Source organism: Puma concolor, chromosome A2, assembly GCF_028749965.1.
Source record: "Puma concolor isolate L17-30 chromosome A2, mPumCon1.1.hap2, whole genome shotgun sequence".
Taxonomy (NCBI): Eukaryota; Metazoa; Chordata; class Mammalia; order Carnivora; family Felidae; genus Puma; species Puma concolor.
In genome coordinates, this window is record NC_141668.1 from 145,833,920 (window position 1) to 145,846,874 (window position 12,955).

The window sequence follows — 12,955 nt, forward strand, 5'->3', positions numbered from 1 at the left end:
GACTATCACTACCAGTGAACAATCCTATTCTTTATTTAACCTGGAAGTGAACTGAACAAAACTGGAGGTACTGCTTATGAATAGGCTCATTCATATTCTTAAGAAAAACTGGCAGTAACTACAAAAACCCATTAATTCAATTTGAATAAAGTAAATATTGATACTAGACTTTACATTTAAAGAGACTTGTCTGGCAAGTGAGTCGCGTTTTAACAATAACCATAGTAAAAGGGGAAAAATTAGAGCAGCAAATTAAATAAAAGGCTAATAAAACTTGAAGGCAACAGCTCAGTGTTTTCTTTTAACCCCTGAAGAACACCAAATATATATTACGGTGCATAAAGAGTCATTTCAAGAAACGACTATTAACAATCTAACAGTAGAGTCAACACTAAGAATTTCAATGATATCCAACTCAAAAATGCATAGGGAGAGTAAAGTTATTTTATTAAATCATGCACATCACGTGTGTTAGTGCAAATAGTTTAATCTGTACTCCAGAAATTCTATTGTACTTTATATCTTTACAAAATAGATTTAAAACAATTATTTACTTTAAAAAATGTAATTCTGAAGTTAAGCATTTCAGAACAATATTTGCAATAACCTATATACAAGAGGTACTGGGTACCACTGGCATATTAGCATTCTGTGGTGGAGTGGCTTCCTGCAACAGAAAATGATGAAATGAACTATATGACAGCATTTTCTACAAGTCATTGGTGACTAATTCCTCCATAAATCTAGTGATACTCCCAACAGCAAATCCCAAATAGCTTAAAATATAACCTTTAAAGTATAAACAACGACTGCCAAACATCACAAGGCAAATTATATCCTAAACTTCTATTTCAACACTTGGCTAGTCCTGTGGATGGCCACAGAACATTCGAGCCAATTCACTGACATTCCCTCCCAGTTGCGCTGACTGAAAAATTTAACTAGGTGATACTTTAGGATATTCTATGACCTAAATAAATTTTATTGACATAACTGTGGTGCCGCACAAAACCATAGCTAAACTTTCACTTCTGTGTTTTAAATTTATAACATCAAGCAGTGCTTTTAGGTGCTTCACTGTGCATGGAACACTACTAATCTTGGGAATAATGCTTCTCGTAAACAGAATGTCCCAATTAACAACAGTAAAAAGAAAATAACCATTTGCATACCGGACCAGGAAATCTGTTGGTAGGTAACAACAGCTCACCGTGAACATGAATTAGCTTTGAAATATCATAACCAAATTAAGTCAGTAAAAGCTTATCTAAAGAGATATTAATTCTTTCTTCAATTAAACATGCTTGGAGGAAGAGATGATAGAAAAAAAAAATCATGCTTCCTAAAATGCTGTATATGAGAAAGTAACTTGGCTTTTAAAGAAAATATCTCTTTAAATACATGAGGTTTAATAAATTGCATTCCAATTGACTCAACAGTTTGGTTTACTGCACTGAAATTGTAGAATTACTGTTTTTGCTCCCAGAAATACTTCAGTTTGCTCAAGAAAATACACACTCTCATGGAAAGTTTTTCAAAGTTGATGTCCTCCACATCGTCAAGTCACATTAAGGCTGAACAAGCGTGCACATATTCCCCAAATTATCACTAGAACAGAATATTTTCCAAGTGTATTTCTTCTTAAAAAAAAAAAAAAAAGAAAGAAAAAGAAAGAAAGAAAGAAAATCCACGCAAATAGTTGTCTCTAAGTCTTGTTCCCAATAGCTCAGTGGTTTTATAACAAGTAAAAATGGCGTAAATATGTAAAAAATATATATATATGTGTATATATTTCAAACTGATAGGCACTGAGCACACAGGGCCTCTCTTCCCATGTATGTGTTGGTTGTTTGGTTTGGGTAGTTATCGAATCAGAAAAATGAATTATCTGGCCATTAGAATTCAGAGTAAAATACCCATAAATTTAATGTTATAAATAATTTGGTGTACCAAGAAGCCTACTTTAGGCCACCATAATATTCAGAATCTCAACATACTAATTTAAAAATTACATGAAAAATTGCAAGCAAATTATTGCTTACAGTAGAATAAAGTCACAATTTTATATCCTCTTTATAGATAGATACATTTTATATAAGTTAAAGCAATGACCCTACAGCTGTATTCTTGCACTTCTGCTGTCTTAAGAGGTAAAAAGGAAGAAAATGGTTCTGTTTGTCCCCAGCATGAGTGTGATGCCAGCTTCTAAAGGGAGGACGGTGTACGGACTCAAGAAACGCTCTCATGGAGAAGCTCTGGCCAGACCTGGCACGTACAGCACGATGGCTGTCACCGCAACCAGGGCAGCCAACATGGGCATCCAGGGCCAGGGTTTCTGTGTGGAAAGAAACCGAGAGTCAATATCACATTCTTCCCTCTCTTTTCATACCTACTAACCCCTTGGTTCCAGAGAGTCCTGAATACTTAACAGAATATTAGAAAAACCTTATCTTTGCATAAGAATAAATTTTAAAAAGAGAAGAAAACAGGTGAGGGAGTGCAGGTGTGAGGAGAACCATTATAGCAGGAACGCTTTTAGAGGACCATTGTGTGGAAGCCACGTATAGCTCAGGAAAGTCTTGAGCAGTTTTCAATTTTGTTACAGTTGAAACCTAACAGTGACCCCTAAGAAACCCTGTGGGCTCAGCCTGCTTTATTTACTCCAGTGTCCAAATATTGCAACTAACTGATGTACACAGATGCCTGGAATATATGTCTGCTTAAAATGTTTATTTCTTCTTCTTCGCTTTTTAATGTTTATTTCTTGATAAAAACCAGATTTCTATGTGGGGATAGTTTTACAGAAGGAGCTGGTGGGTAAGGTGATAGAAAGAAAATGGTCTAAGCTTTGATCCTCTAATTTGAAACCACAGAAGACAAGATCAGATGGGGTTCAAGATGGGGAAGAGCTATTAGGACGCTGTCTCTTTGATACTTTTGGTAAAAACCATGTCCAGTGCAGTAATGTCACATGATTATCTTATATGATCTACTAACATGCATGCCTGTTGCAGGCAAGCATGGGCAGGCTGTTCCCTGTTAGCTTTTGGAGGGCCTTATAAGATCACTGTGGTCTGGTTGATAGCTCTATTTTCCACTCATGTTCTAAGAGTCTCACTGAGAAAGTTGGCTTTTAAAGAAATATTCTGATGTTGCAGATCACGTCTCAGAAAGATATGGGCTAGGTTTATACTCGCATAAGTAAATGCACACTGGGGTTGAGATCATGAGCTACTGGTCCGTTATGCTAATCTCATCCTTTTTCATCTTCATAGCCACAGTATAAATACAGGCAAAGGGTTGAAATGAAGAAATTCTACACTACAGAAAAGAAGAGGGAAAGGAGGAGGGGGAAGAAAGCTGGCTGAAAACTTCAAAGAGGCAAACGCTTCATTTCTCATTCAAATCTGATTAAACGTAATTGGGAAGGGGGGTGCTAATATTGCAACAATTCATAGTGTATTCCGGTTTGCTAGAGACAAAGACTCAGTTAAAGGCAGCACATTAACAACTGGTTAGGTTGGAATTAATTCATGGTTAGCATCACTACAAAGGAAACAAGACAAAATGTTATGTGATTAGTTGATTGTTCAGTTCATTTGTATGACACAATACATGGCATACTAAATGAAGGGTTTGCTTCAGGTAACAAAATACCTGTGTGATTCTGCCATGCACTATATTACAAATATGGCACAAACAGGTGACGGGGACAAACAGACAAGGACTCAACAGTAGTGCTTGTACCTTTCTCTACCACAATGGACCGAAACACCAAAACAGGAAAGCCAGGAATAGGCCGATGAATACGGCTGGGACGGGTTGTAATATGGAAGGCTAAAGAAGGGAAGGGATATTAAAATCATTTTATGCTATAAAAAAAAAATCAGATAAGATGATTTAGACCCCGGGAGGTGGGAAGGAGGGTAGGAAGACTGAGGTAAAAGAAGTAATAGCACTCAGGTTTTGAACTGATTTCAAACATTTTAAAGACATCTAATACAATCCAGAATGACAGACTGCGGTATGTAACCACCAGTTTAAAGGGACATCTGGGAGCAAAGGGCACTGTGGGTGCCCCAACACGCTAATGAAATGTACCATGTTAAGACAGAGCCACGGCGACACTTCAGCGACCAATGCTCTGCTTGACAGTACATTCTTTTTGTTCCGTATTTGGAATCCATTATTTGACAATGTAGTCCCTTGGAAGTGGCTAAAGTTTATTTTATCCCTCCATCAAAACCTTTTTTTAAAACCAAAACTCGCTTGCCTGAGATGGTATTGCTTTCAAGCTTAAAAATAAATGCCCTGTGATGTATCCTTCCTAAACTGAGCAAGAGATCTGACACAATGTGTGATAAACATTTGATATATAAAGACAGGCAGTTGAGTCTCAAGGCTTTCAGTTATGTTACCAGAATAGAATTAATTTTTAAAATTGGATGGAGTTACTGCAATGAGTTTTACTGCAGAGAAAAATTTATTATCATAAGTCTAATATGATAAAAAAAAGGAAATTCACCTTTTAGGCAAATTATTGATACACCTATAAATAATAAAAGCCAGGTTACTTTTGAAAAGGTTCTAAACAGTACAGGGGTATCCATTCTGATTATGCTAGATGTCTTCGTAGGTTAATTTAGTAGAAGGTGGACTGAAATTCCAAATTCAGAAAGATATGATTTAACACAAAAGAGAGAAATAACCAAACCATTATGATCTGATTTCAGAAGAGGTCTGTAATCTACATTTTCAAAATAAATGCAATCAATTTTGCTTAGCATAAAGCCTCCATTCCCAATTTATCAACTTCTCAAAGGCTTCCGCCTAAGCAACAAGACTTTATATTCTAAAAAACTAATAGCAAAGGACAGTTGGACACAACTCATGAACATTTTGTGTGCAACTGCATAATTGAATGGCCATGCAACATCACTCTTTTGTACTTGTGTGGCAAAATTAAGCAGAGTGTTTTCCTCTGTAGGAAGGGTGTGGCTTACACCACTGCAGTGTCCAAGCCATGACAGGGATTTGAAATAAGTCAGAGCACAACCAACTACACTGAACAGCCATCAGTTAGGTCCCACAAAGGCAATGATCACCGAAACATATAATAACACAACATATATTTAGTATAACATCTTTTTAAAGACTATCTGCCTTTCTAGTAAATGAAAAACAAATTAATATTAAACTCAATTTATGTGAAAACGTTCCAATTTCTCTCTCTCTCTCTCTCTCCCTCTCTCTCCCTCTCTCTCTCTCTCTCACACACACACACACACGGCTTTACAGAAACTCGCCAAATATTCCCTAATATTTATAGGAGGTCAAAAAGACGCCAAGCTTTTTGGGAATATGCCTTAGTGAGAACATTATTAGTGTAAAATGAAAACCATAATTAGGTCTCCATTTTTTGGTACAGCCAAGTGCTGAGGAGTCGACATGTACCACTCTTTCTTAGGTGGGTCCCTGGTGGTACAGTGCTTCATTTCCCAGTAGGGGAAATGAAGCGCCAGATGATGGCTTGGTGACAGAACTTCAGATTCATCTGGGGAAAATCTGACAGTTCTTAGGTAGATTATTTTCTTGCAAATAAGGCTCTTCCTCCAGGCAGTCCTCAGGCTCTCATAGGGATACAGGTTAAAGGGGCAGATTTTTACTCAACAATTTGAGAGTACAATGATTCCATCATGGAATTTCATAACGAAAAGCTTAGTTTACATACTACAGGCCTCAGTTTCTCAAATCAGTAATAAAGTCTTCTGAAAACTCTATCTCAGGGCTTTCACCTGCCTCTCAGTCAAAGCTAAGCCAGGTTTGCAAAGACTTACATTATTTCCTTTCTCTCGGAGCAGCTTCAGGTTGTCTTTACATTGTTTGAGCTCATCTGTGATTGATTGTTTTTCCTGCTCAGTCATTTCAAACTTCAACTTCAGTTCTGAGAGTACAGTCTGTGTCTTTTCATACTAAAGGCAAAGAAAAAAGAGTGTGCAGACTCAACTTAAAACGGGTAGGAAGTTATGGTTCTCTTCAGGCTTAATACCAGACCCTGTTTAGCCACCTGCAACACCAAAGTCAAGCCTTTTTGTTTTAAGGAGGATAAGAATCATTTTCACTAATAATAGGAAGTCTTTCATGTTAACTTTATTCTATGTAAGAACTTTCTGGCCCTGGAGTTAAAAAAAAAAAAAAAAGAGAGAGAGAGAGAGAGATCACCATTGTGTCATCTGTTTCTAATATAAAGGGTCACTCTTTCCATTAAGTGAATTAGAGGAGAAAAGTAAAGTAATTTTCAAACTGAGCCAAAAGAAAGGCAAGTGAAGAAAAACTCCGAAGGCTAATTAAATGGTGAGATTAGGAAGTCTGAGTTTATATCCTGGTAACCAATGTCAGCCAAGCTATTTTACTCTTGAAGTAAAAAGTATTAACTCCCATCAGACTTTCTTTTACCCAAGCATCACTGGGTATTAAAGTGTTCTGGATAATGAATTTCTAGGCAAATGAAGTAAAGAAATAGATCTAAAGTACTGACCACTATGACTGAGGCATTTCTATCTTCCTACCTAAAACTTATAAGCATCAATAAATAATTTTTAAGAAGCTGTTCCTGATAAATACTTTTCTATAGTGAAACATGCCACTTCTTGCTCTGAAAATCAGTTCACTGAATATAATTTAATGTTCAGACAGACTTGTGTATCCTATGAACACTGGTGAGGTCAATGCAAGACACAGCATAGTTTGCCCCTACTTTAAATGGCCCAGGAGGCAAGAATTCTAGATTGGTTCTACTTCTAGATACTGCATCTTACATGAAAGCTGGGCTCCCAGTCACAGAACAAAAACCGTTCTGCTGCTGGTTATGCCTTTGTCTCAGCCTCCATTGCCCCACTCTCCCATCTCTGAAGGTTTTTAGAAGGAAGACAGACAGACATGGCTGAGTAGAATATAAATATACCATGGGTCCAGCATACCAGAAAGGTTTCTCCTTTTTCCTCCTATATCCCAGAAATTTCTCAATAAAAGACACCTTTACGTGGTGCTTCTGAATAATGCAAATACTTTGGAGTAATTAATTAGGAGCTCGTCATTATGCACTCCAAAGATAAATATGAAGCAGGATGCAAATGTATAAAAACATTAGTCAGAAGAGGTGAGAGCAGGGGGATTAGGGTCAGCAGAGAGATCACCAGTAAATGGGAATAAAGATATGGGTGTAGAGAGGGAGGTAAAATGTGAAGGGAACTCCCTGTTACCTAACAACATTCCCAGAAAAGGCCAGGTATTATGCCAGACAATGAACCAAGGAGTAAGATTCATGGACTTTATGACAACTTTTTTTGTGGGGTCTGTGGACTTCCTTCCAGAAGGCGGAAGGCTGCTGGCAGGCTGCCAAAGCAAATTTAGCATACCTAGACTAGTCTTTTAGAACATAATCAGTTCTCAATGATCTGATTCTTAACAGTGATTTTGCTGACCTAAATTTTCCCTTACGTTCCTTTTCCACTATTCTTACATCCAGCTTGCCCTTTACACCAAAGCACTTAATCATTTCTCCATTCCAGGGGGTGTGAAGCAGAGTGACAGGAAGGCAGCCAGTCAGGGAGTGCCTGCTGTTTACCTTCAGCCTGTGCAAGGGCTCAGGCCCTTGCTCCACAGCCAGGTGGTGAAGCCAAACAACTTTCCTGAGGCAGTCTTTGCATGACTGACTTGTATACTCAACATTTTATGAATTCTTAAGTTATAGATATCCCTACTAAATTCAAGTATAAAGATGCTTTTAATCAAATATAAAGATAATATACCATTATTTCCTCTTAATACTGAAGATTCAAATTTCCTTTCTTATGTACTTTCTTTTTGGTTAAATGTTCAAATAAAAGTTGCCATGTATATAAAACTTAATTGTTGGAACAAAGGTCACCTTCTGCAGCCTTAGTTTCACACCTGGCTTGGATATCATTTTTGCTCCATCTTGCTTTCTAACTCGAAGGTAAGAAACGAGCTCAGTTCTGAGTAAGAGGGAAATACCACACAATATTACCAACAACACCTTTGGTTCTTCTTCATAAAAATAATCATATCTGGCTTGCTTAGCTTGTAATAGTTTAGCCTGTTACAGTGCTGAAGATACATGATACTGTGCACATTAAGCATGATTCTATGAGAGAAAGGAGAACAAAGGGGAAATGTTGAAAGAGAATATATGTGCATTAGTAAAAAGTAGTAATTCATTTGCAGTGGATTACACAGATAAAAGAATCTCATTAAAGACCATTTTAGTTACAGACTAGTGTCCAATAGTTGACGACAGGACAAACGGAAAGAGAAGCAATTTTACATTACAAAGGAGTGTGATGACTACACATCATTTCACAATGGAAAACACTGAACAAGAAAATAGAAAAGAAACATATTGACAAGTTCAGACATATTTTTAAATGCGCTGCATTTAATGCAATCCAGAGCTGTCAACAATTTAGATGCTGTGACAACATGCCACTGCCATTTGAGGAAGCAGTTAAAGCATTTCTCACTGATTGCTCAGTGACCAAAGACAGGCAAACAAATAATGCAACACAATGGCCAGTGCATTCATAGTAACATACAACAGAGTCATCTTGCAACCACAGCATTCTTCCCAGATTTTGAAAGGACTATGGCATATGGACTGGAAGGGCACAAAGTGCTTACAGTATTAAATACTAGGATATTTACTTTGGCACAAAATTTGTGTTCCAACTAAATGAGATTTCTCCCAAAATGCATATCCTTAGCCAGAAGATAAAAACGACATGTTACAAAATCAATATGGCCACATGTAAATAAAAAATGTTACAGTTTTTTTTCTTTAAGAACAAACATGAAGACAGAAGAACAATAATCATGTCCACGTTCAGGATACTACAAGGAAAGGGAAGTGCAAAGAAAAACTGGATTAAACAGATCTTCTAAAAACAATTTTGGGAAAATTTGTTATTAAAGACAAAGAGTTGTCTTCAACTTCCTTCTATGTATAATGAATCTTTCATTTAAGAGAGTCTACAGCTGGGGCGCCTGGGTGGCTCACTCAGTTAACTGTCTGACTTTGGCTCAGGTCATGATCTCAAGGCTCATGAGTTCAAGCCCCGTATCGGGCTCTGTGCTGACAGCTCTGAGCCTGGATCCTGTTTCAGATTCTGTGTCTCCCTCTCTCTATGCCCCTCCCTACCTCGTGCATGCACTCTCTGTTTCTCTCAAAAATAAATAAACATTAAAAAGAGAGAGAGAGAGAGAGAGAGAGAGTGTCAGTCTATAACTGGGGTGGGCCCTGACCAGTAGGTCAAGATGCACCAGCCTTCTCTGTCCCCTGGGCTGGCCAGGACTCAATGCAGGGAGGATAAGGTAGCAAGACTGAATGTAGCTCTCATTGCCTCATTGTCAACTTCAAGGTTTTGCTCAGAAAGAGGCTGGGTGAGGTCTCTACTCCAAAATCAAGTCAAGGTTTTAGGCCAAATGATATGAAAAGTGAGCATGCATATTTGTGAAGAAGGGAAGAAGGGGAAAAAGGGGTGGAGGTGAGGGAGAAAGAAAGTAAAAGGTCACAGGATCTGTGTTTGGCTGGCTGGCTATGAGGTGAATTTTAAGTAACTTTCAGGCCAGTTTCACTGAGGGGTTTAGACAGCATTACGGTAAGGCCCCACTTTGTTTTCCAAAAGTATTCCAAATTAAATATGATATTGTCTTTGAAAGATAAACAATGAATTGAGGAATCTGGTACAAAGGGCTTCTCATATAAGTCAACTAACTGGTAGAGAAAAAATTTTAATGTAATTTTGTATATTTGTATTTTTGAGACCAAAGTCTACTAATGAATTCTCTATATATGGACCATGATACACAGCTAGAAATCACCAGGCAGAGATGCTCCAATTATCAACTTTGTGACAGGTAATGGGACTTCTGCTTCCCTTTATTTCTAACTAGCATGAATATCTGATTTGCTTTTGGCTTTAAGTCCAACCATAATTGGGCTCATAATGTCTTTTCGCTTTACCTCTTTCTGTACATCCTTTGCTTGGTTTTCAGCCTTACTGAGAAGAGTTTTTAAATCAGCTGAATCCCGAAGATGCTGTTCTTTCAAAGATCCCACTTGATTCTCAAGCTCTTTCCTAGTCATCTGAAGGATGCTGAGATCACTGGTAAGCTCTAAACTCTGCTTCTGAGAACTGCAACATAAATATTAACAGTTATTCAATTCATGTAGAAACTAGACATAGCAGGAAGTCCAATTTCTTATACATTTCACTAGGAGGGATGGAGTAAATTTCAGAGGAGGAAAAAGTACATAAAAAATAATAAGATACATTCAATAAATAAAAAGCATTATACACTAAAAAATCGCATGTTTAAAGCTGTGTTCTATTTTCAGATTATCAAATATACACAGAGGCTGAAATCTTGAAAGTAGAAGTAGGAGGTGACTAACTGCATGTTTTGTTACATCACGTTATATTAATTGTATTATGAAAAGATACAGTGTGGGGCTTCCCCAGGAAAATAGCACACTTTTCAACTATTTATTTACTTAAGTACTGGACAAATAGAAACTTAAAGCTTAGGAGCCACTGTCAATTCAAGTAAAGAAAAAAGACACACCAAATTGGGGAGAGAGCATGAAACAAAGAACCAGGAGGCTGGGTTCTAGACCCTAGCTCTGCCACTATTAAGTTGTAAGATGTTGAGCAAGTCACTTAATTGGTGCAGTTTACTTCTCTGAGCAAGCATTTCCTAAGCTCTTAGATCTGTGCCAGGCACCATGTTACACAGACACAAATAACACAAGGAGAGTCTCAGTGCCCTCCATCGTCAAATAAGAAGATTGAACTCAGTAATTTTGGAGGTTGTTTTCCGGCTTAAATTCTATAATTACTTTTATAACTTGATGTAAAAAAATCCAATTTACACACTACAAAAACAGCTTGATAGGCATGAACAGAAATTCTTTGTTCAATTCCTTGTGCATCACAAAAAACAAAAGACCTAAATAGTGTAGCTGTTTGAAAGAATGTGGCTCCCATTTACAACAGAAATAGCTAAAGAAGAATAAAGTTTTCAAAATGACAGTTTTATGCTTCTCAGAATGGATCATAAGATTCAGGCTCAATATTATTAACCAAGGCACTATGGAGCGTAAATCCCATTCTGACTGTATGCCAGGCCAATTCTTAGGGGCGAGTGTGATGTCAGCCCAATATAGCTAGGAACTAAATGACATAGAAGACTCTGTAAAGAAAGACTAACTTCTAAACACTCCTTAAATGCTGAGGTGGCTTACCAAATAAATTGAGAGGGCCACTAAACCAGAAAAGCTTAAGAAACAGAATTAATTTGTCTTAAATAGTTTGTGACTTTAGGCAGACAACCTTGACTAATGATATAATATATTCCACCCTTCTGGGACCTAATATTTTTATAAGATGTATGTTTCTAACTCATAAGGAGTTTGTTGCTTTTCGATGCTTCAACAAAATTTGAAGTAATTTAAAAAACAGCACTTAAAAATCTGCCAGATTCCGATTAATTACATCTTAAGAATGAGGGATCAGGTTTAAATCTTTAAAATATCAATAATTCCCAAAGCAGGAATAATTTCAGATAATCAATATTAGTAATCAAAGATCAGTATTTCTTCTCTTTTCTTTTTTTTTTTAAGTAGTCTTCACTCCTAATGTAGAACCCAACATCAGGGGCAGGACCTGAATTGAGATCAAGAGTTGGATGCTTAACCAACTGAGCCACCCAGGCACCCCAAAGATAAGTATTTCTTGCTTATGATAGAATACCAAACTAAATGGATTCACTAAGATTCCAAATATAAAGAATTTGAGCGTGTCTGCCTCCCTTACAATCACTTTATACCAAACAACTTGCCCAAATGTGCTGTTAACACAAACATCAGTTGGTACATACATAAACATTCACATATGTATAGTTGTGTCTGGGCCTTTATTTTGTCCTGTTCAGATTTTGGAACTGTTTTTACAAAATTTTAGATGTTACAAACATATTTACTCTTTGTTATTAATTATCTCTGAACATTTAAAAAGTACAACACATAAATGTGTATTGCACAGATGTACAAAAGACTGGAAAGACAGGACACTGAAAGAGAAAGAAGTTTTAGAGTATTGATAACACATGGTATTATAAGAAGCCATCTTACAGAATAAATCTACACATCTTGTTCCTTCAATCGTTCTTGATTTTTCAAAATGTATTATCTACTGCAATTGCTACTCTTTAGGAGCAGATGAGGCTTACCATTTTCTGATATATCTAGTCCTTTCTTTATTGTTTTCCCCTAAAGCTTATTTTTATGGGAACTTACCTTGATCACTAAGTTTTTGCTAACCTTGATGCTCTTGAGGATATAAACACAAGGTTAACAGGAGAGTAAGGACTCCCATTTATGGTGTATTGTGGGGAGGGAGATGGATTAATTAAGAGTAACTTCAATAATAAACATGTACAGGGGCATCTGGGTGGCTCAGCCGGTTAAGCGTCCAACTTCAGCTCAAATCATGATCTCATGGTTCGTGGGTTCAAGCCCTGCATTGGGCTCTGTGCTGACAGCTGGGAGCCTGGATCCTGCTTCAGATTCTGTGTCTCCCTCTCTCTTGCCCCTCCCCCACTTGCACTCTATGTCTGTCTCTCTCTCAAAAAATAAACATTAAAATTTTTTTAATGTAGTAAACATGTACTACTTTCACATTCTGAATTAGAACATAAAATTGTTTAAATAAAAATATGGAATGGATCAAATTTTTAAGAGCTTGATTTTAATTTTTTTAAAATGTTTATTCATTTATGAGAGCCAGAGCACAAGTGGTGGAGGGGTAGAGAGAGAGGGAGATACAGAATTCTAAGCAGGTTCTAGGCTCTGAGTTGTCTGCACAGAGCCTGACAC

General features: G+C 37.1%; 1 protein-coding gene across 33 annotated transcripts in view; it reads right to left on the reverse strand.

The window, feature by feature from the left end:
- Positions 1–422: 422 nt before the first annotated feature.
- Positions 423–12,955, reverse strand: part of SLMAP (sarcolemma associated protein) — a 150,368-nt gene continuing 137,835 nt past the window's right edge. For 18 of the 33 annotated variants that reach the window (XM_086697837.1, XM_025916257.2, XM_086697834.1 and 15 more), the window contains 3 exons: positions 10,043–10,214; positions 5,838–5,972; positions 423–2,335 (listed from right to left, as the gene is read on the reverse strand). In XM_086697837.1, coding sequence (XP_086553963.1) covers positions 2,243–2,335; positions 5,838–5,972; positions 10,043–10,214 — 400 coding nt within the window. In that variant the 3' untranslated portion in view covers positions 423–2,242. Of the gene's footprint in view, positions 2,336–3,747; positions 3,838–5,837; positions 5,973–10,042; positions 10,215–12,955 lie in introns of all 33 variants that reach the window. The other 15 variants (XM_086697839.1, XM_086697830.1, XM_086697835.1 and 12 more) reach the window with 1 other exon arrangement.